The following is a 24,672-nucleotide window of genomic DNA, read 5'->3' as shown; positions in this document are numbered from 1 at the left end:
AAATGTTTTTAGGTCGAGGACGCGTCATTTTATGTGCTAAATGTTTTCCGTTTCGCGCGTTGGCGGACGGGTGCACGCGCGCGCCCGGTACGGCCATACCGCATGTCCCGGCGGCCCCGTTTTGCGCAGTTGGCAAAGCAAACGGAGCCAAAAAATCGAGCGGAGCCGCGTGGCGTCATTTTATGTGTCCTAGTAACCACTGCAAAAGACGGAACTGGGATACGGCAATTATCTTGGAGAACCCTTCACGAACAGGGCTATCTCGTCCGGAGTTCTATGGCTTTTAGGGGAAATGAGTAGGAAACGGCCCGTTTCACCACATAGTTTGTCGGAACGAGGCCATATTTGGCACGTGCGTGGGCCTTAGGATGGGAAGCAAGGCCCCGGTCGCGGATTTCCAATCCGAACCACGGGCGACGTTTTTTCCATTTTCGGGGTGCCGGAAGGGCTTTTTTTTGTGAAGCAGCTACATGGTGCGCATTTCAGTATCGCGCGGGACCTCCGCGCAGCAGTAGGATACCTCCTACGCACCAGCTATCACATGCCATATGCGCGCGGAAGCCATATGGGAATCCCACCCGCTTCCTGCGGTGCCCCGCCGAATCCGCTGGAAACTGACCGGATTTGAACTGGGGCGACACTTTCCTTCGCTCAATAAATGGAGGGAAAAATGTTTTTAGGTCGAGGACGCATCATTTTATGTGCTAAATGTTTTCCGTTTCGCGCGTTGGCGGACGGGTGCACGCGCGCGCCCGGTACGGCCATACCGCATGTCCCGGCGGCCCCGTTTTGCGCAGTTGGCAAAGCAAACGGAGCCAAAAAATTGAGCGGAGCCGCGTGGCATCATTTTATGTGTCCTAGTAACCACTGCAAAAGACGGAACTGGGATACGGCAATTATCTTGGAGAACACTTCACGAACAGGGCTATCTCGTCCGGAGTTCTATGGCTTTTAGGGGAAATGAGTAGTAAACGGCCCGTTTCACCACATAGTTTGTCGGAACGAGGCCATATTTGGCACGTGCGTGGGCCTTAGGATGGGAAGCAAGGCCCCGGTCGCGGATTTCCAATCCGAAGCACGGGCGACGGTTTTTCCATTTTCGGGGTGCCGGAAGGGCTTTTTTTTGTGAAGCAGCTACATGGTGCGCATTTCAGTATCGCGCGGGACCTTCGCGCAGCGGTAGGATACCTCCTACGCACCAGCTATCACATGCCATATGCGCGCGGAAGCCATCTGGGAATCCCACCCGCTTCCTGCGGTGCCCCGCCGAATCCGCTGGAAACTGACCGGATTTGAACTGGGGCGACACTTTCCTTCGCTCAATAAATGGAGGGAAAAATATTTTTAGGTCGAGGACGCGTCATTTTATGTGCTAAATGTTTTCCGTTTCGCGCGTTGGCGGACGGGTGCACGCGCGCGCCCGGTACGGCCATACCGCATGTCCCGGCGGCCCCGTTTTGCGCAGTTGGCAAAGCAAACGGAGCCAAAAAATCGAGCGGAGCCGCGTGGCGTCATTTTATGTGTCCTAGTAACCACTGCAAAAGACGGAACTGGGATACGGCAATTATCTTGGAGAACCCTTCACGAACAGGGCTATCTCGTCCGGAGTTCTATGGCTTTTAGGGGAAATGAGTAGGAAACGGCCCGTTTCACCACATAGTTTGTCGGAACGAGGCCATATTTGGCACGTGCGTGGGCCTTAGGATGGGAAGCAAGGCCCCGGTCGCGGATTTCCAATCCGAACCACGGGCGACGGTTTTTCCATTTTCGGGGTGCCGGAAGGGCTTTTTTTTTGTGAAGCAGCTACATGGTGCGCATTTCAGTATCGCGCGGGACCTCCGCGCAGCGGTAGGATACCTCCTACGCACCACCTATCACATGCCATATGCGTGCGGAAGCCATCTAGGAATCCCACCCGCTTCCTGCGTTGCCCCGCCGAATCCGCTGGAAACTGACCGGATTTGAACTGGGGCGACACTTTCCTTCGCTCAATAAATGGAGGGAAAAATGTTTTTAGGTCGAGGACGCATCATTTTATGTGCTAAATGTTTTCCGTTTCGCGCGTTGGCGGACGGGTGCACGCGCGCGCCCGGTACGGCCATACCGCATGTCCCGGCGGCCCCGTTTTGCGCAGTTGGCAAAGCAAACGGAGCCAAAAAATCGAGCGGAGCCGCGTGGCGTCATTTTATGTGTCCTAATAACCACTGCAAAAGACGGAACTGGGATACGGCAATTATCTTGGAGAATCCTTCACGAACAGGGCTATCTCGTCCGGAGTTCTATGGCTTTTAGGGGAAATGAGTAGGAAACGGTCCGTTTCACCACATAGTTTGTCGGAACGAGGCCATATTTGGCACGTGCGTGGGCCTTAGGATGGGAAGCAAGGCCCCGGTCGCGGATTTCCAATCTGAACCACGGGCGACGGTTTTTCCATTTTCGGGGTGCCGGAAGGGCTTTTTTTGTGAAGCAGCTACATGGTGCGCATTTCAGTATCGCGCGGGACCTCCGCGCAGCGGTAGGATACCTCCTACGCACCACCTATCACATGCCATATGCGCGCGGAAGCCATCTGGGAATCTCACCCGCTTCCTGCGGTGCCCCGCCGAATCCGTTGGAAACTGACCGGATTTGAACTGGGGAGAAACTTTCCTTCGCTCAATAAATGGAGGGAAAAATGTTTTTAGGTCTAGGACGCGTCATTTTATGTGCTAAATGTTTTCCGTTTCGCGCGTTGGCAGACGGGTGCACGCGCGCGCCCGGTACGGCCATACCGCATGTCCCGGCGGCCCCGTTTTGCGCAGTTGGCAAAGCAAACGGAGCCAAAAAATCGAGCGGAGCCGCGTGGCGTCATTTTATGTTTCCTAGTAACCACTGCAAAAGACGGAACTGGGATACGGCAATTATGTTGGAGAACCCTTCACGAACAGGGCTATCTCGTCCGGAGTTCTATGGCTTTTAGGGGAAATGAGTAGGAAACGGCCCGTTTCACCATATAGTTTGTCGGAACGAGGCCATATTTGACACGTGCGTGGGCCTTAGGATGGGAAGCAAGGCCCCGGTCGCGGATTTCCAATCCGAACCACGGGCGACGGTTTTTCCATTTTCGGGGTGCCGGAAGGGCTTTTTTTTGTGAAGCAGCTACATGGTGCGCATTTCAGTATCGCGCGGGACCTCCGCGCAGCGGTAGGATACCTCCTACGCACCACCTATCACATGCCATATGCGCGCGGAAGCCATCTGGGAATCCCACCCGCTTCCTGCGGTGCCCCGCCGAATCCGCTGGAAACTGACCGGATTTGAACTGGGGCGACACTTTCCTTCGCTCAATAAATGGAGGGAAAAATGTTTTTAGGTCTAGGACGCGTCATTTTATGAGCTAAATGTTTTCCGTTTCGCGCGTTGGCGGACGGGTGCACGCGCGCGCCCGGTACGGCCATACCGCATGTCCCGGCGGCCCCGTTTTGCACAGCTGGCAAAGCAAACGGAGCCAAAAAATCGAGCGGAGCCGCGTGGCGTCATTTTATGTGTCCTAGTAACCACTGCAAAAGACGGAACTGGGATACGGCAATTATCTTGGAGAACCCTTCACGAACAGGGCTATCTCGTCCGGAGTTCTATGGCTTTTAGGGGAAATGAGTAGGAAACGGCCCGTTTCACCACATAGTTTGTCGGAACGAGGCCATATTTGGCACGTGCATGGGCCTTAGGATGGGAAGCAAGGCCCCGGTCGCGGATTTCCAATCCGAACCACGGGCGACGGTTTTTCCATTTTCGGGGTGCCGGAAGGGCTTTTTTTTGTGAAGCAGCTACATGGTGCGCATTTCAGTATCGCGCGGGACCTCCGCGCAGCGGTAGGATACCTCCTACGCACCACCTATCACATGCCATATGCGCGCGGAAGCCATCTGGGAATCCCACCCGCTTCCTGCGGTGCCCCGCCGAATCCGCTGGAAACTGACCGGATTTGAACTGGGGCGACACTTTCCTTCGCTCAATAAATGGAGGGAAAAATGTTTTTAGGTCTAGGACGCGTTATTTTATGTGCTAAATGTTTTCTGTTTCGCGCGTTGGCGGACGGGTGCACGCGCGCGCCCGGTACGGCCATACCGCATGTCCCGGCGGCCCCGTTTTGCACAGCTGGCAAAGTAAACGGAGCCAAAAAATCGAGCGGAGCCGCGTGGCGTCATTTTATGTGTCCTAGTAACCACTGCAAAATACCAGAGGTTAGCTGTCATCGGAGACCGGTCAAAGGGGTAGATCTGCCCCTCGGCATAGACCCACGCGCCTTAGCTAGATGTATTATTATTATAGATATTATTATTATAATATATACCTATTGTTAGTATATATATTTGTATATTATATTCATAAAAACAATGAAAGAAAAAACAAAAAAAGGAAAAAAGAAAAAAAAGAAGAGTGGTCTATGCCGAGGGTAGCCGTCGGCGTATGGCCGCCCCTCGGCATAGACACCTAACCCTAAAAACGGCCACGCACGCGCCCCTGTCCCCAGTCCCCAACCCGAGCCCCTGTCCCCAGTCCCCAACCCGACCCGAGCCGCAGCCCACCCGCGCCACCGCCACCCGTCGTCGCCCACGCCCGCGCCACCCGCCGTCGCCCGCCGCCATCCGCCGCCGTGCCTTCCCCGCGCCTCTCGAGCCGCCGCCCGCCTTCCCCACGCCCCCGAGCAGCCGCCCCGTCCCCCAGCCACCACCCGTCGCCCCGCGCCTCTCCACCCTTCGCCACCGCGCCGCCCCGGCCTCTCCTCCCGCAGCCCACCGCGTCGCCCCGGCCATCTCCTCCCGCAGCCCGCCACGCCGACCCGGCCATCTCCTCCCGCGCCGCCCCGGCCCTCTCCTCCCCTCACCGGTCGGCTCCATGAGAGCTCCAAATTGATGGTATGAATTTAGTTAGAGTAAATTGTTAGTTAGTTAGGATAAATTGTTAGTTATTTAGTTATTTAGTAGCACTTGTTAATTAGTTAGTTAGTTGTTAGTTAGTTGGAAATAGAAATGTGTAGTTGAAATTGAAATGATATGTTTAATAATCGAAATAGAAATGCAAATGTGAATTTCTTCTAATAATATGTATTTGTAATAGGCCATGCCGTGACCGCCTCGTCTTGAGCACCCCAGCGTGACGATCCCGGATCTTGAGGCGCTTCTCGACGGTCACCGACATCGACAGTCGGTTGTTCGACTACTTCCTCTACAGCCGAGGGTGAGCAAAATTTCCAACTTCTTCTCCGCATTTTATTTATGTCACTAGATTCATTTTCCAAGTCAAGTTGCGTAACCTAGGTGTCACTTCCCGTCCTCAAGCGTTACGCGGATAAATATGCATTAGTGATCGGCATATTTTCAACCGTAACGCTTGCGGCATTTACGGGACAGCCGGCGGATCCGTAGTTGGGTACGTTCTCCATGCTCTGCTCCGGTCCGAGTCAGGATTTCGGCAGCGCCTCACCGTTGTTCTCCGGATGCACATCCTCTTGTCTTTTTGGCGAGACGTGTATCGGGAGAGCAGCGGGGAGGTGCTGCCGAAATTTTGACTCGGACCGGGGTAGAGCATGGAGAACGTACTCAATCTACGGATCCGGCGGCTGCTAGGAGCCCACCTAGTAGAGATGTAGGTTGATGCATTCGTTTTGCCTGTTAAAAAAATTAAAATATGATGCATTTTCCTATTTGATATAAATGATATGCTTGTCATTTGGCTTCCAATAGAGCAGAGGATGGCTGATAATGGATGGATGTACACCGGCCGTGTTAGTGCGACTAATAAAACAGATGAGTGGATAAGGAAGACTTGGCATTTAGTGAAGGAGTTGGCGCGTGGTACAAAACAGAAGGTTCGGCCACTTTGCCCGTGCAATCGTTGCTTGAAGCATCACCGTCGTGGAAAGGATGACATGTTTAAACACCTTCTGCAATATGGGTATATGCCTCGTTACGTCATGCAGATCGACTTTGATGAGCACGAACGTGACAGAGGTGAGGTGATGCGGCAGCGGCTCCATGGCCATGAGGACGATGGGGTTAGAGACTATCAAGATGATCTTGTCGATGCCCACATGCCAGAGTCGCCACCTTCACGGGAGGAACCGCCAGAACCGGAGGAACCTCCAGAACCGGAGGAACCAGAGCCAGCCGCGAAGGCCTTCTATGATATGATAGCCGCTGCTAAGACGCCTCTGTACGATGGCGCCGAGATTTCTCAGCTCGATGCCATCTCCCAATGTCTAGCCGACAAGACCCGGTACAACACCACCCGTGACGGCTTCGAAGCAAGTCTGAAAACAATCGGGTAACATGTTGCCCAAAGGGCATTGTCTGCCTAAAAGCCTGCACGAGACGAGGCAACTCATGTCGGCGCTCAACATGGATTATCAAAGGATAGACTGTTGTGAAAAAGGCTGTGTTCTCTTCTGGAAACAGTTTGCGGAGGACAAGTACTGTCCCATTTGTAAGGCCTCTAGGTATGAAGAGGTAACGGGAAAGGATGGTCAGGTGAGGCAGTCAAAGATCGCAAAGTCGATTCTTTGGTATCTCCCATTCATAAAAAGAATCCAGCGGCTTTACTTGACTGAGGAGACCGCCAAACAGATGACGTGGCACAAGATGGGGACTCGAATAAAGGACAATCAGGGGCGGACGAAGATGGGACATCCATCTGATGGCAATGCATGGAAGAACTTTGATAGAAAATACCCCCATAGGGCAGCAGATGCTCGGAATGTCAGAATTGCGATAGCTACAGATGGCTTCAATCCATATGGTATGTCGAATGCCAATTACAGTTGTTGGACCGTGTTTGTAATTCCGCTCAATCTCCCTCCCGGAGTCCTAATGACGAGGAAGACCATGTTTCTGTCGCTGATCATTCCAGGGCCCCATTACCCGGGGAAGAACTTGAGTGTCTACATGCAGCCGATTGTGAAAGATTTGAACCACTCTTGGCACCACGGGACGTTGACGCATTTACGGCCAGAGCATCGAAGACAAACTTCTGCATGAAAGTTTGGTTGCGATATACCATGCATGACATGCCCGGGTACGCCCTAACATGCGGATGGTGTACGGCTGGTAAATGGCCATGCCCGGTGTGCGTGCATCGACTTGAGTTCCTTTGGCTAAATAAGGGTCGCAAGTATGTTGCGTTTGACACGAATCGGCAGTACCTCAAACGGAGGCATCCGTTCAGAGAAGACAAAAAGAACTTCAAGAAAGGCAAAGTTGTGCATGAAGTAACAGAGGTGCCAAAGTTCGATGGTATAGCTGTTGATGCCGAGCTACGTGCTCTCGTGCCAGCGGCATCGGAAGCTGGCCATCAATTTGAGGGATATGGTGTAACGCACAACTGGACTCACGAGGCAGCCTTAACGAAGCTCGAGTATTACAAGGACCTCGAACTTCCCCATAACATCGATGTGATGCACACCGTAAAGAATGTCGCGGAGTCCTTATTTCACACGTGCCTAAACATTCCTGGGAAGTCAAAGGATAATGTCAAGGCTAGAGTCGATGTTGAGAAGCTCTGTGATAGGAAGAAATTACACATGCAACATCCTACTGGCCGTCGAAAGAATTGGTTCAAGCCGCACGCCGACTTCTGCCTTGATTCCATCCAAAAGAAGGAGGCATTCAAGTGGCTAAAATACGTTGTGATGTTCCCTGATGGTTATTGTTCGAATATGAGCAAGGGAGTCAATCTTTCGACGGGAAAAGTCACCGGGCTCAAGAGTCACGACTATCATATATGGATTGAGCGGCTGATGCCGGTGATGCTTCGAGGGTATCTCCCCGAGAAAATATGGCGAGTGCTCGCGGAGTTGAGCAATTTCTTTCGCACGCTCTGTGCTAAGCAGATATGTCCTAAGGTTATTGAGAAGCTGCAAGTTCAAGTGCCGGAGTTGCTATGCAATTTGGAGATGATCTTTCCGCCAGACTTCTTTACTCCGATGGCACATCTCATTGTGCACCTCGCAAACGAGGCACTCTTGGGTGGCCCAGTGCAGTTTCGGTGGCAGTTTTGTATTGAGAGAGAGTTCAAGTATACTCGGAAGATAACTGGAAACAAAGCCAAGATTGAAGCATGCATAGCTGAGGCAACGTGCCTTCGGGAGATGGCAGATGCCGCAACAACGTACTATCCTGATGAAGTTCCCACTCTGCATAACCCGGTCTCTCGTTACAATGTCGACGTGCCCATGAATGACCCCAAGCTTCAACTATTCCAATATCCCGGTGGCAAGGCTGGTAAAGGACAAAAATATAGATTGGAGAGGGAAGAGAAGGATTGCATAATGCTCTATGTGCTTATGAACATGAAGGAAGTGGTGGGGGGGGACGACGACGATGGCGGTCACGATTTCATTAGGTAACATGGTGTAATGCTTATTGTATCTAGTTTCGATCACCTACACTCAACTCGGTCTAATGCTTATTGTATCCTTTCAGCGAATTCACGGATGAACAGTGGTGGCTTCCGCGCGATCCCACGGGCGCGGAGTTGGAGACTCTACTGAAAGAGGGTGCTCCCGAAGTAAAAATAAACTTTGTGTCTTGGTTCATGAAAAAAGTAATGTCTAAGCTGTCCCTCTTACCTACCAATATGTGACTTGTCCCTGTTATTCCACGTAACTAATGCACACAACAAATTTGAACCGTGCTTGTAGGGAGCTGATGCAAACGTTGAGATGACAGATGAGTTGAGATGTGTTTCCCAAGGTTGTAACCGTGACGTCATGAAGTATGAGAAGTATAACGTGAATGGGTTTCGATTCCATACAGAGACACACCAGAAGGGCCGGGCGAATCCAAAAACGATAAATACTGGTGTCTTCACTAAAGGATCCGATACCTTTGATTACTACGGGAGGTTAGAGAATGTATACGAGCTGACCTTCAATCGTACAAACAAACAACTCAATCTCGTTGTGTTCAAGTGTCATTGGTTCGACCCAAGAGGTGGACAGAGAATTACCAAGTCCATTGGGTTAGTTGAAGTTAAACCTTCCACCACCTATACCGGAGCCGATGTCTATATTGTTGCTCACCAAGCCAAGCAAGTTTATTATTTGCCGTTGTTGACACCGATTTTGTCTCAGATAAAAAATATATATGGTTAAATAATTAAATCATCGAAATGAGACTTTCTTATAAATAAAATATAAAATCTTTTTTTAGACATTGCACCGTCTCCAACTACGGTGGTCTAATATTGACCAAATTTACAAAGTTGTAGGTGAAAATAAGTATTTCACCGCGGGATAAAATACATCAGAATCGCTGAGAAAACCTTGTGAAATACAGTCGTGTCATATTAAAGTAGCCGATGGTTATGAAATATGACATATTAAATAAATTAAATCTAAACAAAATGGGGGTCTTTCCTAAAAAAAACACGATATAAGTTATGTCGCCATTGACGCCGGTAGTTTAATATTGACCTAAATTCAAAATTCCGCGAGCGACGCTGAATTCCTAAAGTTTCCGACCATACGAGTGATAGAAATCGGCTTAGTCATGACAACGCTATAAAATATAGTTGCGTTGAATTAAATAAATAGTGAATCATGTATGCAAAGTATTACACCAAAAAGGAAATTTTGGAACATATGTAGAAATCAATTTACAATAGCCATGTAAGCCAACACGTAACAAGCTAGCTAGTTATTGGGCCATAAACAAACTATACGTGCATCTCCACAATCGTTGCATGGATTAGACGGCACCAGTGCATGATTAACAATATAATAATGAATAGTCATTCAGCCCATGGCCCATATACATGAAGAGGTCACGCAGCAGTTAAACACTCCATCGAGAATTGCCTGGCCACGTCCTCCCACGATCGCTCCCACGATCTGCACGATCGCACGCAGCGACGCAACTCCTCGCGGCGAGCGACGAACCCCCCAACCTCTATAAATACCAGATACGCATCCATCGCTCGACCCCGGCACAGCCTTCATATTCCCCCCCCTGCTCAATCGCTCATCGCTGGAACCATCCATCGTCCATAGCATCCGCTTCCATCTGCACACGCTCGCCCACATACGCGCGCGTAGCCGCTGCTGTACGCCGCCGCCGGCCGGCCGCTGCCCTTGTACACGCAAGGAGAAGACTCGGAGGATATCAGCTTGAAGGTGAGAATATGATCCTTTTCTTGCTCCTTGGCTGGTCACATTGACACACGCCATGGAGTTTCTCCTCCTAATCTCTAGTTTGGTCACATTGACACAAACTACGGATTTCTCTTCCTAAATTGCTACCTCTCATATTGCATTCTTTCTATAATCCTAAAACTATTGGCTCTTGTTTTGGTCACATTGACACAAAACAAGTTGCTCTGGAAACACATACTACTAAATCGCTGCTCTTGGTTTGGTCACATTGACACAATCCAAGTTGCTTTAAATCCATATAATCATGAAACAAATGGCTCTTGGTTTGGTTACATTGACACAAACCAAGTTGCTCAAAATACATATGTTACCAAAATCATGCTCTTGTTTTGGTCACATTGACACAATCCAAGTTGCTTTAAATCCATATAATCATGAAATAATTGGCTCTTGTTTTGGTCACATTGACACAGAACAAGTTGCTCTAAAAATACATACTACTAAATCATTGCTCTTGGTTTGGTCATATTGACACAAATCAAGTTGCTCTAAATCAATATAATCATCCATACCCACATGATAATAAAATTCGCCTCTTGTTTTGGTCGTATCGACACAAACCAAGTTGCTATAAAATATACATATCACTAAAACAAATAGCTCTTGGTTTGGTTACATTGACACAAACCAAGTCGCTCAAAATGCAAATGTTACTAAAATCATGCTCTTGTTTTGGTCACATTGACACAAAACAAGTTGCTAAAAAATCAAATATTGGTAAAATTAAGTGCTTGGTTTGGTCACATTGACATGAACCAAGTAGCTGTAAATCAATACCATCTAAAATAAATGTATATTGGCTCTTGGTTTGGTCACATTGACACAAACCAAGGTGCTATAAATCTACCATATATACAATAAAAGAAACATGCTCTTGGTTTGGTCACATTGACACAAGCCAAGGTGCTTTAAATTAAAATACTACTAAATTACGCCTTTAGTTTGGTCATATTGACACAAGCTAAAGAGCTTTAAAATCCCATATATCGTCCAATAAATTAAACTACCAAATATTAAATCTTGGTACAATCTAAAATGTACCACACAGTCTGGCTAGCTAAGTCTCTGAAATAGATGGATCTAGTCTAGAACAAAATGATAGAAAACCCTCTACGCGAGCTGTACCGCTCCAACAGATCATGTCTGAAAATCCATACGTTGCCATAAATCTGCCTCCAAAATCGATCGGCAACCCATATTGAAATCCCCTGGCACATGCCTTAACATGTAGGCATGGCAAACAATCAAACAAAACGTATGTAGGCTAATTTAATATATGACCATTAGCTTATACTGCCCATGCTAAAAAAATCGACTACGACGTGCAAATTCAGTTAGTACTACATTCAGTAGTATTAAACAAATATGGAAATCTAGCTGCATATAGCTCTCACTTCATGCATATAAAAAAAGTGTGCCGTGTGTATTCTATGTCCAAACCTGCACACACAATGTTAGATACAACTTTAGTCGGCTAACTAAGAGGCAAATGACCTTACAAATAACTGAACAATATATTCCATATAAGCCGATTAAATAAAATTGTATCTGATGCATGCATATTCATTGTACTTCTAATATTAGTGCAAGTAAAAATATGACACATATGTCACCAAATAAATAATATGAAATCATATGATAATTCAAAGAAGATTAAATGCTCCCCCAAGCGCGGCGGCGTCGACGACAGCGAGGAGGACTTAGATTTTCTATTTAATCTTTTGTAATAGCCATGTGATGTAATCCTTTATATTAGAAATGTTGGAATTCTTAATCAGGGGTTTTCTCTTCGGAGATGTAATTAACAGTTCTTTTATGCATATGTAAGAGTTCTGGAAATAAAGTACTCGCAATTCTTGATTTGTCATTTATATTCGCGCAACTTTAAATTTATATACTATCTGTCTCTATGACGTGGACGCGTACATTAGTTACTTTTGTCGCTGCCATTTTCCCGTCATCAGATTCTGGCACGCCCGGTGGGACATATTTCCCCCCTCATCTTCGAAATTCCAACATATAATACATCATATGGGTTCCTATATTATGTTTTCCCTATATATCCAAATTTCAGAGAACTAATATATAGTTCCTCCCTATTTACAAGGTATGGAGAGACAGGTTCAGCAGTTTGTGACCATCCGTTTCGGGAACCTTTGGCTGGATGTGCCACTCGGCCCGCTTGTGACTGCTGTCAGCGAGAGTTGGAAGAGCACAGCTGCGTCGCCAAGTGAACCTGAGAAGGAAGAAGAAGAAGTCAATTCAGTACCCACAGATGAGTTTGTTCCTGTGATCTCCAAGTCAACCAAGAGGAGGATGAGAGCCGCAGCAAGAGCTTCGGAAGGTGCTGCATATGATCAGCACATGAGTGTGCACAAAACTGCGCCCTCTGGCTCGGTTCCTCCTGGCTTTGCAAAGGCACCATGTGCCAAGCCAGTGAATCAGCAGCCGCCACACAAGTTTAGTGGCACATCACTTCAGGAGTGGCCCATGCTTGCAAAAGGAGCTCCTCCATTGAAGATAGGCTCACCGCCACAATCTGTTTCAGCAAGAAGAGAGCCGCTTCCTTCGTCTACATCGACCAAGGTCGCGGTGCCGCTCACCCCTTCTAAATTGAAGGTGGGTACATCAGCAAACAACGTTGTACACGAAGCATCAGGGGCAAGCTCATACAAGCATGCGCCAAAGGCCTCGGGGGCGGCTCATAAGCCTTCCGTGGCAGAGAAAGGCAAAGCTCTGATGGTGGAAGAGGCTGAAATTCCTCGACCACGTGGTCAGCTTCGCGTCGACGCACCGGAGTTCATCCCCACGTACATGGAGCCGGACACCAAATGTCCGCTCATATGGCGTGGAGTGTACCTCACTCCGGAAGATATTCGGACAGGCCATGTCGATCCGACCGCCGCAATTTCGGACCCCTTATCATCTTCGGTAGCAATGCCACGCCCGTCATTTGAAGCTTCCTTTGACCCGGCTCGTCACCGCCGCCGGCGGCAGAGGGCGCATCAGGCATGGGTCGATCTTCCGGCGGCAATTGACTCCAACACAGCAACACGTCAGCGACAACAAGTTGCCCAACCCATTCGGAACAGAGATGGGAATGCCAACGCAAGAATCCGCGGAAGGCGTCACACTGATTTCCATAGAGTCATAACACAAAGCATATGTCAAACATTGAAAGATATGCTGCCAGGCCATTCCATGTCAGTAGATGATATTGGTGGTGCAATCATGCGGCGCACAGATGCTCTCGCCAAATTGCCGGAGTATGATGAGTTTGTAAAAGAAGTACCTAAGAGAAGAGAGTATGTCACTCAAGCTGGCCGTGCAAGTGCAAGACGTGCAGCCTTGAAGAGAAGGGAGATGGCACTACGTGCAGACTCCGGACACAGTAGAGTAGAAGGCAAAAGTTCTCCGTCTTCAAGTCAAGTCAGTAAAGGAAAAGTGAGCAAGAAATCGGAAGATACGCCAAGGAAAGGAGCCACAATACTCACTCCATGGCCAGCTCAGAACAGAGTTTCAAGCAACTCATTTGAAGTGTTTAACTCACTGCCAATTGGTGTTAGAGTGCCAACAGATACTAGTGAGACATCTTCCGCATCAACACACTTCAAGAGAAAGAAAGCACGCAGGACTGTTGTAGAAGGTCCCCGCCGAAGGACACGAAGCCAGAAGGATTCGGACAATGAAGACTTCAGGTCAAGCGATGGTGGGTCTTATAATCCCCTATCAGATAGTACCCCTTGTCCTTCGGAGAGTGAGCGTGAGCCACACATGGATCAGCCGTGTGACCACATGGGGCACTCCGAGCAAGTCCTTGTGACAAATGAAGCTCGTTCGGTTGAAGAACAATTGGCCACCCTTACAGCCGCACTTCAACAAAGAGATGATGAGCTAGCAGCCCTGCGAAATCAGATGAGTGATAACCTGAATAAGAGCAGTGAAGGGCATGGTGGTGCAAGTACTAGTAACCAACCAGGAGGAGCTGCACTCAGCCTTGAGGCGATCCAAAGAATGATCGCCGAAGGAGTTAAGACGCAGCTGATGCAAAATCATCACTCCATGCGGCCAGGCTATGTTAAGCCATATCCTCCGGACGTTGACCTTGTTCCCTTCCCAAGCAACTATCGGCAGCCGCAGTTTAGCAAGTTCAATGGAAGCGGGTCACCACATGAGCACATTGCCCATTTTCTTGCAGCTTGCCAAGACACAGCTCATAATGGGGCACTTCTGCTGAGACAGTTCGTGCAAACACTATCTGGCCCTGCCTTCACTTGGTACAGCAAACTAGCGCCAAGTTCAATCAAAACATGGGAACAAATGCAGAATTCTTTCCTTGAGAGGTTTTACAGTACCCAAAGGACTGTAGGCATCACAGAGTTAACCCAGACTGAGCAGGGCATGAATGAGAAGGCAGCTGATTTCATTAACAGATGGAGAAATCTAAGTCTGCATTGCCCACAGCCAATCACTGAGCCGGAAGCAGTGCGCATGTGCACAAATAACTTGCTTTCTGATGTGGCTGTGCAGTTACAAGGGGTGCGGCCAATAACATTTGAAGAGCTAGCCTCTAAAGCTACTGATATAGAGAACTATATGCAGCTTAGGGCTCGTCGAACAAAGCCAACATTCAGTAAACCTATGGAGAAAAGTGGCCAGCGGGAGAAGCCACCAAGCAAACCAAGGTCAGCCCAAGCGATGGAAACAACAACCAGCCCTCACTTCCAGTCCGGGAGAGGTGCGCCAAGGAACCAAGAGCAAAGAGGCACACAGCTTGCTAGGAGGCCAACTCTCAGCGAGCGTCAAAACAGGGAGTATTCGTTTCCGGTAGATGAAATTGGTGATCTTTTTGCGGGTTTAAAGGAGTTGAAACTTATAGAACTTCCCAATCCCAAAAGGCCGGAAGAAGCTTCAAAGTTCAATGAGCCAAACTTCTGCCATTACCATCGCATCTTGGGCCATACACTCAAAGATTGCTTTGTGGTAAAGAATATCATCCAGAAAATGATTGACGAGGGGACTATCGATACAGATCTCCTCAAAAGTATGACGAAGGGAAAGAAGATGGCGTCAGCAAATGTCGCCACCCTTCAAGATGATTCGGTGAGTTGTGCTTCTTCAAATATAAGAGCAACTTACAATGATAAAGTACTGATATTGGAATATAGATATTCTCCTATGATCATTCCAGGCCATTCGGAAGCCCAGGATCAGCATAAAAGAGAGGCTAACGTACCCTGCAACAATGGTGCATGGCCCGGTTTCTCCGCTTCTCGAGGACCCGAAGATCGGGAGCAGCGGCGGTCAAAACGTCGTGTACTACCCCGAGTGATGGAAGAAGCTCCTCCTCTGCGCTTCGCACCAAAGATATATCAACACACCACGAAGCGCATGAAGGTCCCTAGTGAAGAATTCAACGTTCTCACTATTGGTGTGTTCAGGGATGAAGATGAGTCTCTTTGTTTTCCTGAAGAAGAACCATTAGAAGTTGATCAGGTTCATCTTAGATCAGGTCGCCAACTAGCAGACCCTCATCCCCCACCTAGGAAGGAACCAAAAAGTAAGGATGCAGTTCCGAATGATTCGACTGACCCTGCATGTAGGGTGCCAGTCAAGTATGATGTAATCGCACATTTGAAGAAAATACCAGCCATGTTATCTGTGTATGATGCTTTGTGTCTCTCATCTGATATGCGGAAAGCCCTCGTCACGGCACTCACGTTTCCTGAAGATTACAGAGTAGAAGTGTCTCAAACAGAGGTAGAAGAATCTGATGTACTGAATATTACATTCGCAGATGAAGACAGGTTGCTAGGCTCAAAAAAGCACAACAGACCTCTTCTTATGTTTGGTGAAATTGATGGTACACCAACAAATCGCATTATGATCGATGGTGGATCTGCAATAAACCTGCTGCCTCTGCGTACTCTGAAAAGAGTAGGATATTCCAGCAAAGACTTGAGTCGGTCGAATGTAGTCATCCATGGATTTAACCAATCAGGTCAAGAAGCTATGGGTACCATTACGTTGGTTTTACAAATGGAGACACTACACACACACGTGACGTTCCATGTGATTGATGCAGCTACTTCATACAATGCTTTGCTAGGACGACCATGGCTGCATGATAACCAAGTCGTACCATCCACACTCCATCAGTGTATCAAATATATGGAGCAGTCGGGAGAAACAGTAAGAATATTCGCTGATAAAAGACCATTTACAGTAGCTGAATCCTTCTACGCTGATGCAAAGTTTTACTTTGAGCCTGTTGAGAAAGTATACAAACCAAAAGCGATTACGGTACCAGAATCAAATATGCCAAAGGAAGATGCTGCAGAATCTTCAGCAAACCAAAAAGTCTATCAATATATACCAAGTAGTCAAAGAAAGAGCGGCGACCCAATATTCCGCATCGTGAATAAGTCGTCTGCTAAAAGAGGTACAAAATTTCCTACACCTCTACCTCCTTTGGTTCAACACAAAATTGAACAAGCTAAGGTATCACGTCAGCATAATAAAAATAAAAGCAGTCATGTGGCGCTAATTACCTTGTTAAATAAAGATAACAAGTCATTGCCTATTTCTTTATATGATAATAGAGTTCTGTATATGATGCAGAAAATGGGATATGATATCTTCACAGGCCCGTCTTTATGCGACGGCCGGGGGCAACTTGCGCCATTCGAAAAGGCGTTGTCTCAAGAACAGCTTGAAGCGCTACATGAAGATCAAATCTTAAAAGAAAAGAGATATGGGTTAGGATATGAAGTATGTATGGCGTCGACTGAATATATTGATATGGCTGAAGCATCTCCGCAAATGGAAGATGGCAACCAGCCCACAGTCGACGACTTGGAAGAAATAAATATTGGTACGACCGATAATCCTCGTCCAATTTTTATCAGTAAACATTTGTCTAAACAAAATAAAGAAAAATATACTGAATTTCTTTCTGCAAACAGAGACGTATTTGCTTGGACATATGAAGAAATGCCAGGGCTAGACCCGGAAGTAGCTGTACACTACCTCGCTGTACAAGAAGGCGTTGCGCCGGTGAAACAGGGACAAAGAAAGTATCGTCCAGAAGTACTTCCGAAAATAGAAGCTGAGGTAGATAAACTCATTGCTGCAGGGTTCATTAGAGAAGTCAAATATCCCAAGTGGATCTCTAGTATTGTACCCGTCAAAAAGAAAAATGGTCAAACACGTGTATGTGTAGACTTCAGGGATTTGAATAAAGCATGTCCCAAAGATGACTTCCCAATACCTATTTCTGAAATACTAGTCGATGCCACCATGGGGCATGAAATATTTTCTTTCATGGACGGTTACTCCGGTTACAACCAAATAAAAATGGCGCCGGAAGATGAAGAGCTAACAGCATTCCGCACACCTAAAGGTATATTTTGTTATAAAGTTATGCCTTTTGGATTAAAAAACGCCGGGGCAACATATCAGCGAGCCATGGCAATTATCTTAGACGGACTGCTATATGATATCGTCGAATGTTATATAGATGACATAGTTGTAAAATCAAAGCGCGAACAAGACCACTTAATACATCTTGAAGCGGTATTTGAGCGGCTTAGGCAACATAAATTGAAAATGAATCCGATGAAATGTGCATTCGGAGTTTCCTCCGGAAAATTTCTTGGCTTCGTGGTTACAAAGCATGGCATTGAGGTCGATCCAAATAAAATACAAGCGATCGTTAAAATGCCACCGCCTATAAACCTACACAAATTAAAAAGCTTCCAGGGCCACTTAGCATATATTAGGAGGTTCATCTCTAATTTATCAGGGAGATGCAAACCGTTCTCACGCCTTATGAAGAAAGGCGTCCCTTTTGAATGGGATCAAGCATGCCAAAATGCATTCTTGGAAATTAAAAAATATTTGATAAATTCTCCTGTTTTAGGTGCACCAGTTAAAGACCGGCCGTTGATTCTTTATACCGCAGCCATGCCTACTTCACTAGGCGCACTCTTAGCACAAAATAACGATACTGGAAAAGAAATGTCCTTGTACTATCTTAGTCGCACCCTCGTAGGGGCCGAGTGCAATTATGCGGACATGGAAAAAATATGCTTAGCATTAGTATTTGCGGCACAAAAATTACGCCACTATATGTTAGAACATACAGTACACCTTGTATCAAGAGCAGACCCTCTTCGGTACATTCTTAATAAGATGGTCCTTTCAGGAAGATTAGCAAAATGGGCAATGTTGTTGTCACAATTTGATATTAAATATGTTCCACAAAAAGCCGTAAAGGGACAGGCCTTGGCTAATTTTTTAGCTGCACACCCCATCCCCGATGATTTCCCGATTGACGATGATTTACCCGATCAAGAGGTATTCACCACATCGGTTGGCAACTCAACATGGAAAATGTATTTCGAATCCACTTTGAATTTGTGAGGACTTTTAGGAGGCTCATTATCTCCGAGAAAAGTTGCCAAAATTTGTTTCCAATAATCCACGATCTCTTTCTCCTTCGCTTCAATAGCGGTAATGTACTCGTTTTGACGTCTTGCTGATACTTCTTTTATTATAACATGATCTAAATTTGAAAGCTTGCGTGGGGACATGAATAGTTTCTCGCTTTGCTTAAACGCATTCCTCCTCTCATCATATGGGATTTTCCCATGCAAACTGCCATCCCTGAGTTTATGCGAAATATCACTGAACGGTTTCAAAAACTTCTTCCACCAATCGGCCCATGGCAAAGAACACTTGCCCTCATATCGGCTGCTAAGAGGATGTTGGATATTCTCCTGACTTGGTCGTAACAAATGGGACCAGTAGGTGTATGCAATACCAACATCGGCTTCGGTAAATAAAGATCTCAACGGATCGTATGGTATCAATTGGTCCAGTCTAAATTGGCGAGCCACACGATCCGGATGGTAGGGCTCAGCTATACACACATCAATGTTCTGAAATAAGAACCTCCAGGGAAGAATACCTCGGCGGACAGAAATCATAAAAGACCTCTGTAGCTGATCCACTCCATTCAGGTTACGTGAAGAATAAGGGCACCAAGTGATGTTTATCTGATTCTCAAAGAAATCATAGGCCGTTTTAGGAGAAAATTCATCCGGGGACCTGAACATAGTACTTATCATGGTTGGCTGCATGAGCAAGGTTCTAGGAGTGGGAAGACGATTTCCTTTACCCTTAGCCCCAAAAGTTTTCTTCAGATAAAGATGCATCCACCCTATGACATAATGAACTGGCCAAGGTGCCTTGCTATATGTGGGTCCCACAGGATGCATACTCATACACCGGAGCGAAAAGTACAGCGAAGAAAGCGCCGGTGGAGCAAGTGAAATTTTGCGCCCTATAGCAATCCAAGATGCCATGACGAGAACACCAGGACGAATGTATGGTCCTCCACCAACAACGACAAAACTACATAGCCAAACTGCGATAAATGCTGCAAGATACAGACGACTCTCTCGAAGACTAGCGAAGGTCAAAGGTTTGGGGCGATGATTGTGAAAATAATCACACCAATCTTGGAAAGATACTAACTGGCCTTCACTCTTAGAAGAGAGATCCTCCCATATTGTCAAAAGGCTGAGATAAAAGTTTGGAAATAGAAGTAAAGAAGGATCTAGATCTTTTAGCGGAGGGATATATTCTTCATAAGGATCCCCAACGATCGGAAGCCCGGCCATAAGGAGCATGTCGAGTAAAGTGATTGTATGCTCACCATATGAGAGCAGAAAAGTGTTGGTTTGTGGACTCCATTTCTCTAGCAAAGATTGCAACAGAGGAGGGGAAGCAGTATAGTCGCAGAGAGAGCAATATATAGCTCCACATATATAATCTGTGTGATCTTCACCCCCTTTCAAGTTAAAAGAATGATTGGTAAGTACTTCAGCACCCCATTCAGTATAACCAATGGGGCGTTGGACGTATGAGATGTTATGATTCTCCCAACCTAATTGTCTCGACACCATTCTTTTTCCTAAGGTACAAAGTAACTCAGCGTGAGGCCTTGGTGCGGTTGGGTGGTAACTTAGAGCATCAAACGAATGTTCCGAGTGCCATCCACGATCTCCAGGAACCACTCGCGCCCCTATTTCCGCTGACTTGGTGAGTATAGGATTGGCTAAAGCAGTTGTCTCGGGTTCATATAACTGCTTCTTGGCCAGCTCTGATAATTTCAGTTGATATGAGGAGCGAGTAGGTTGACCAAGCACCATCTATACATATACATAAAATGGGCAAAATTAAATCGGAACGATATACGAAGCAAAAAAAAAGGAATTTAAGTATATTACCTAATGAAGCTTTGCGAACAACTACTTCCAACCTAAAGTTCTGCAAAATAAAGCAAAGTCAAGAAACGCTTAAGGTCTTGAAAAAGGATCTACATAACCATTCTTATTATGCTGAAGTTTTCATGTTGTTCCTCCATAATTGTGCGACAGACCAAGCTCGGGTGGAAGCTTGCTGGAACGCCAACCATGAGAAAATTTTAAATTTTCGCAACAATAAGATTTTCTCCGTGATTGCGATATCGTATAAAAAACTATTCCTTCATGTAGTAAAAAAAAAAAAAAGGAATGACAAAACTGTGTCATATGCGTATTTGTACCTATGGTTGTACGACGGACCAAGTTTAAAGAAACTTGCCGGCACGCCAACCATAAGATCAAAGTAATTTATAATCACACAAGCATACATATTCTCATGGATGTACGACGGACCAAGTTTAAAGAAACTTGCCGGCACGCCAACCATAAGATCAAAGTAATTTATAATCACACAAGCATATATATTCTCATGGATGTACGACGGACCAAGTTTACAAACTTGCCGGAACGCCAACCACAAGACCTTCCTAAATTCAGAATAGACTACAAAGAATTCAGCACATAAATGCATGCCGTATTTGGAAACTAAATCAACCTATAATCTTCTATATAAACAAAAAGATACAGGATAAATATAATCGTGCTGTACCTATGAAGAAAGCAGATGTTGGACAGTGAAATAGAGAGCGATCTGCTATACCAGATTGTAAAGCGCCTAAACTTCCAATGGGATGCAATCATTTAAAATGATGCGTGCATGCCATTCTTCTATGCACATAATGAAAAAGGATTTAAAAAAAGGAGTTGTGTCTTACCGATGAGGAAAGGCAGGCGTATAGCAGCCAAGCAAAGAGCGATCTGTTACGCCTAGCCGTAATCAGTCTACCTTATAAGAAAGATAGAGATCAGAAGTTAAATCAGATCGAGTACATGGATTACGTACTCGGATGGAAGCGTGTAAAAAAAAAAATATTCATGCACTCACCAGCGTCTAAACCAAGAACCGGTTGATCTGCACTCTTCCAGAAATCTCTAGCTTAATTGCCTAGTAAGAAAAGGACGAGAAGAACGGATCAGTTAGATGATGGCAATAGAAAATCAGCTTACATCGATATCTATGATAGCTGTACATACTCGGGAGATAATGAAATCTGATAGAGATCGGATCTGGCAAAGAATTGCCAAAGCGCAGCAACAGGAAAGTGAAGCCAGCGAAATATTAAATGATAAGAAGGGATATGTATACGGTCTGGGGCTGAACATCCGGAAACAAACTCAGCTAGCCAGCACGCTGCTAGATTATCGGCAAGTAGTTGTGGGCAGCTAATTTTCAAACGCAGGCTTCTTATCCTTTGGAGTCTCAACTAATTTCCAAAGAGACGAATAGATAATAATCTGGCTGTAAAAAAAAAACGCTTTTTTTAAAAAGTGGCGACTGGATAATAATCTGGTTGTTTTGAAAAAAATGCTTTTGAATATTCTATATAAAAAGAATATACATATAGTTCGAGCTCTAGATCCGAATCATCATAATGTTCGCATCCAGACCTCGAGGGGCATCTGTTGACACCGATTTTGTCTCAGATAAAAAATATATATGGTTAAATAATTAAATCATCGAAATGAGACTTTCTTATAAATAAAATATAAAATCTTTTTTTAGACATTGCACCGTCTCCAACTACGGTGGTCTAATATTGACCAAATTTACAAAGTTGTAGGTGAAAATAAGTATTTCACCGCGGGATAAAATACATCAGAATCGCTGAGAAAACCTTGTGAAATACAGTCGTGTCATATTAAAGTAGCCGATGGTTATGAAATATGACATATTAAATAAATTAAATCTAAACAAAATGGGGGTCTTTCCTAAAAAAAAACACGATATAAGTTATGTCGCCATTGACGCCGGTAGTTTAATATTGACCTAAATTCAAAATTCCGCGAGCGACGCTCAATTCCTAAAGTTTCCGACCATACGAGTGATAGAAATCGGCTTAGTCATGACAACGCTATAAAATATAGTTGCGTTGAATTAAATAAATAGTGAATCATGTATGCAAAGTATTACACCAAAAAGGAAATTTTGGAACATATGTAGAAATCAATTTACAATAGCCATGTAAGCCAACACGTAACAAGCTAGCTAGTTATTGGGCCATAAACAAACTATACGTGCATCTCCACAATCGTTGCATGGATTAGACGGCACCAGTGCATGATTAACAATATAATAATGAATAGTCATTCAGCCCATGGCCCATATACATGAAGAGGTCACGCAGCAGTTAAACACTCCATCGAGAATTGCCTGGCCACGTCCTCCCACGATCGCTCCCACGATCTGCACGATCGCACGCAGCGACGCAACTCCTCGCGGCGAGCGACGAACCCCCCAACCTCTATAAATACCAGATACGCATCCATCGCTCGACCCCGGCACAGCCTTCATATTCCCCCCCCTGCTCAATCGCTCATCGCTGGAACCATCCATCGTCCATAGCATCCGCTTCCATCTGCACACGCTCGCCCACATACGCGCGCGTAGCCGCTGCTGTACGCCGCCGCCGGCCGGCCGCTGCCCTTGTACACGCAAGGAGAAGACTCGGAGGATATCAGCTTGAAGGTGAGAATATGATCCTTTTCTTGCTCCTTGGCTGGTCACATTGACACACGCCATGGAGTTTCTCCTCCTAATCTCTAGTTTGGTCACATTGACACAAACTACGGATTTCTCTTCCTAAATTGCTACCTCTCATATTGCATTCTTTCTATAATCCTAAAACTATTGGCTCTTGTTTTGGTCACATTGACACAAAACAAGTTGCTCTGGAAACACATACTACTAAATCGCTGCTCTTGGTTTGGTCACATTGACACAATCCAAGTTGCTTTAAATCCATATAATCATGAAACAAATGGCTCTTGGTTTGGTTACATTGACACAAACCAAGTTGCTCAAAATACATATGTTACCAAAATCATGCTCTTGTTTTGGTCACATTGACACAATCCAAGTTGCTTTAAATCCATATAATCATGAAATAATTGGCTCTTGTTTTGGTCACATTGACACAGAACAAGTTGCTCTAAAAATACATACTACTAAATCATTGCTCTTGGTTTGGTCATATTGACACAAATCAAGTTGCTCTAAATCAATATAATCATCCATACCCACATGATAATAAAATTCGCCTCTTGTTTTGGTCGTATCGACACAAACCAAGTTGCTATAAAATATACATATCACTAAAACAAATAGCTCTTGGTTTGGTTACATTGACACAAACCAAGTCGCTCAAAATGCAAATGTTACTAAAATCATGCTCTTGTTTTGGTCACATTGACACAAAACAAGTTGCTAAAAAATCAAATATTGGTAAAATTAAGTGCTTGGTTTGGTCACATTGACATGAACCAAGTAGCTGTAAATCAATACCATCTAAAATAAATGTATATTGGCTCTTGGTTTGGTCACATTGACACAAACCAAGGTGCTATAAATCTACCATATATACAATAAAAGAAACATGCTCTTGGTTTGGTCACATTGACACAAGCCAAGGTGCTTTAAATTAAAATACTACTAAATTACGCCTTTAGTTTGGTCATATTGACACAAGCTAAAGAGCTTTAAAATCCCATATATCGTCCAATAAATTAAACTACCAAATATTAAATCTTGGTACAATCTAAAATGTACCACACAGTCTGGCTAGCTAAGTCTCTGAAATAGATGGATCTAGTCTAGAACAAAATGATAGAAAACCCTCTACGCGAGCTGTACCGCTCCAACAGATCATGTCTGAAAATCCATACGTTGCCATAAATCTGCCTCCAAAATCGATCGGCAACCCATATTGAAATCCCCTGGCACATGCCTTAACATGTAGGCATGGCAAACAATCAAACAAAACGTATGTAGGCTAATTTAATATATGACCATTAGCTTATACTGCCCATGCTAAAAAAATCGACTACGACGTGCAAATTCAGTTAGTACTACATTCAGTAGTATTAAACAAATATGGAAATCTAGCTGCATATAGCTCTCACTTCATGCATATAAAAAAAGTGTGCCGTGTGTATTCTATGTCCAAACCTGCACACACAATGTTAGATACAACTTTAGTTGGCTAACTAAGAGGC

The 24,672-nt window shown here is 45.6% G+C and overlaps 2 protein-coding genes across 2 annotated transcripts; one reads left to right on the top strand and one right to left on the bottom strand.

Moving 5' to 3' along the window:
• Window positions 1-12,298: 12,298 nt before the first annotated feature.
• Window positions 12,299-15,855, top strand: LOC127298148 (uncharacterized). The gene is made up of 2 exons (XM_051328091.1): window positions 12,299-15,292; window positions 15,381-15,855. The coding sequence occupies exons 1-2, from the start codon at window positions 12,299-12,301 to the stop codon at window positions 15,519-15,521; spliced, it is 3,135 nt and encodes a 1,044-aa protein (XP_051184051.1). The 3' UTR covers window positions 15,522-15,855.
• Window positions 15,856-18,540: 2,685 nt separating this feature from the next.
• Window positions 18,541-19,359, bottom strand: LOC127303983 (uncharacterized). Its single transcript, XM_051334697.2, has one exon. It carries the CDS (start codon window positions 19,330-19,332, stop codon window positions 18,541-18,543), a length of 792 nt encoding a protein of 263 aa, XP_051190657.1. The 5' UTR covers window positions 19,333-19,359.
• Between the last annotated feature and the right edge of the window lie 5,313 nt (window positions 19,360-24,672).

Source organism: Lolium perenne, chromosome 5, assembly GCF_019359855.2.
Source record: "Lolium perenne isolate Kyuss_39 chromosome 5, Kyuss_2.0, whole genome shotgun sequence".
NCBI classification, from domain to species: Eukaryota; Viridiplantae; Streptophyta; class Magnoliopsida; order Poales; family Poaceae; genus Lolium; species Lolium perenne.
This window is presented reverse-complemented; position numbering and strand designations above follow the sequence as displayed.

Coding starts and splice junctions, on each gene's coding strand:
- LOC127298148 (XM_051328091.1), top strand. CDS start 12,299: ATGGAGAGACAGGTTCAGCAGTTTGTGACCATCCGTTTCGGGAACCTT. Junction 15,293..15,380: donor CCACCCTTCAAGATGATTCG/GTGAGTTGTGCT, acceptor TGATCATTCCAG/GCCATTCGGAAGCCCAGGAT.
- LOC127303983 (XM_051334697.2), bottom strand. CDS start 19,332: ATGCAGCCAACCATGATAAGTACTATGTTCAGGTCCCCGGATGAATTT.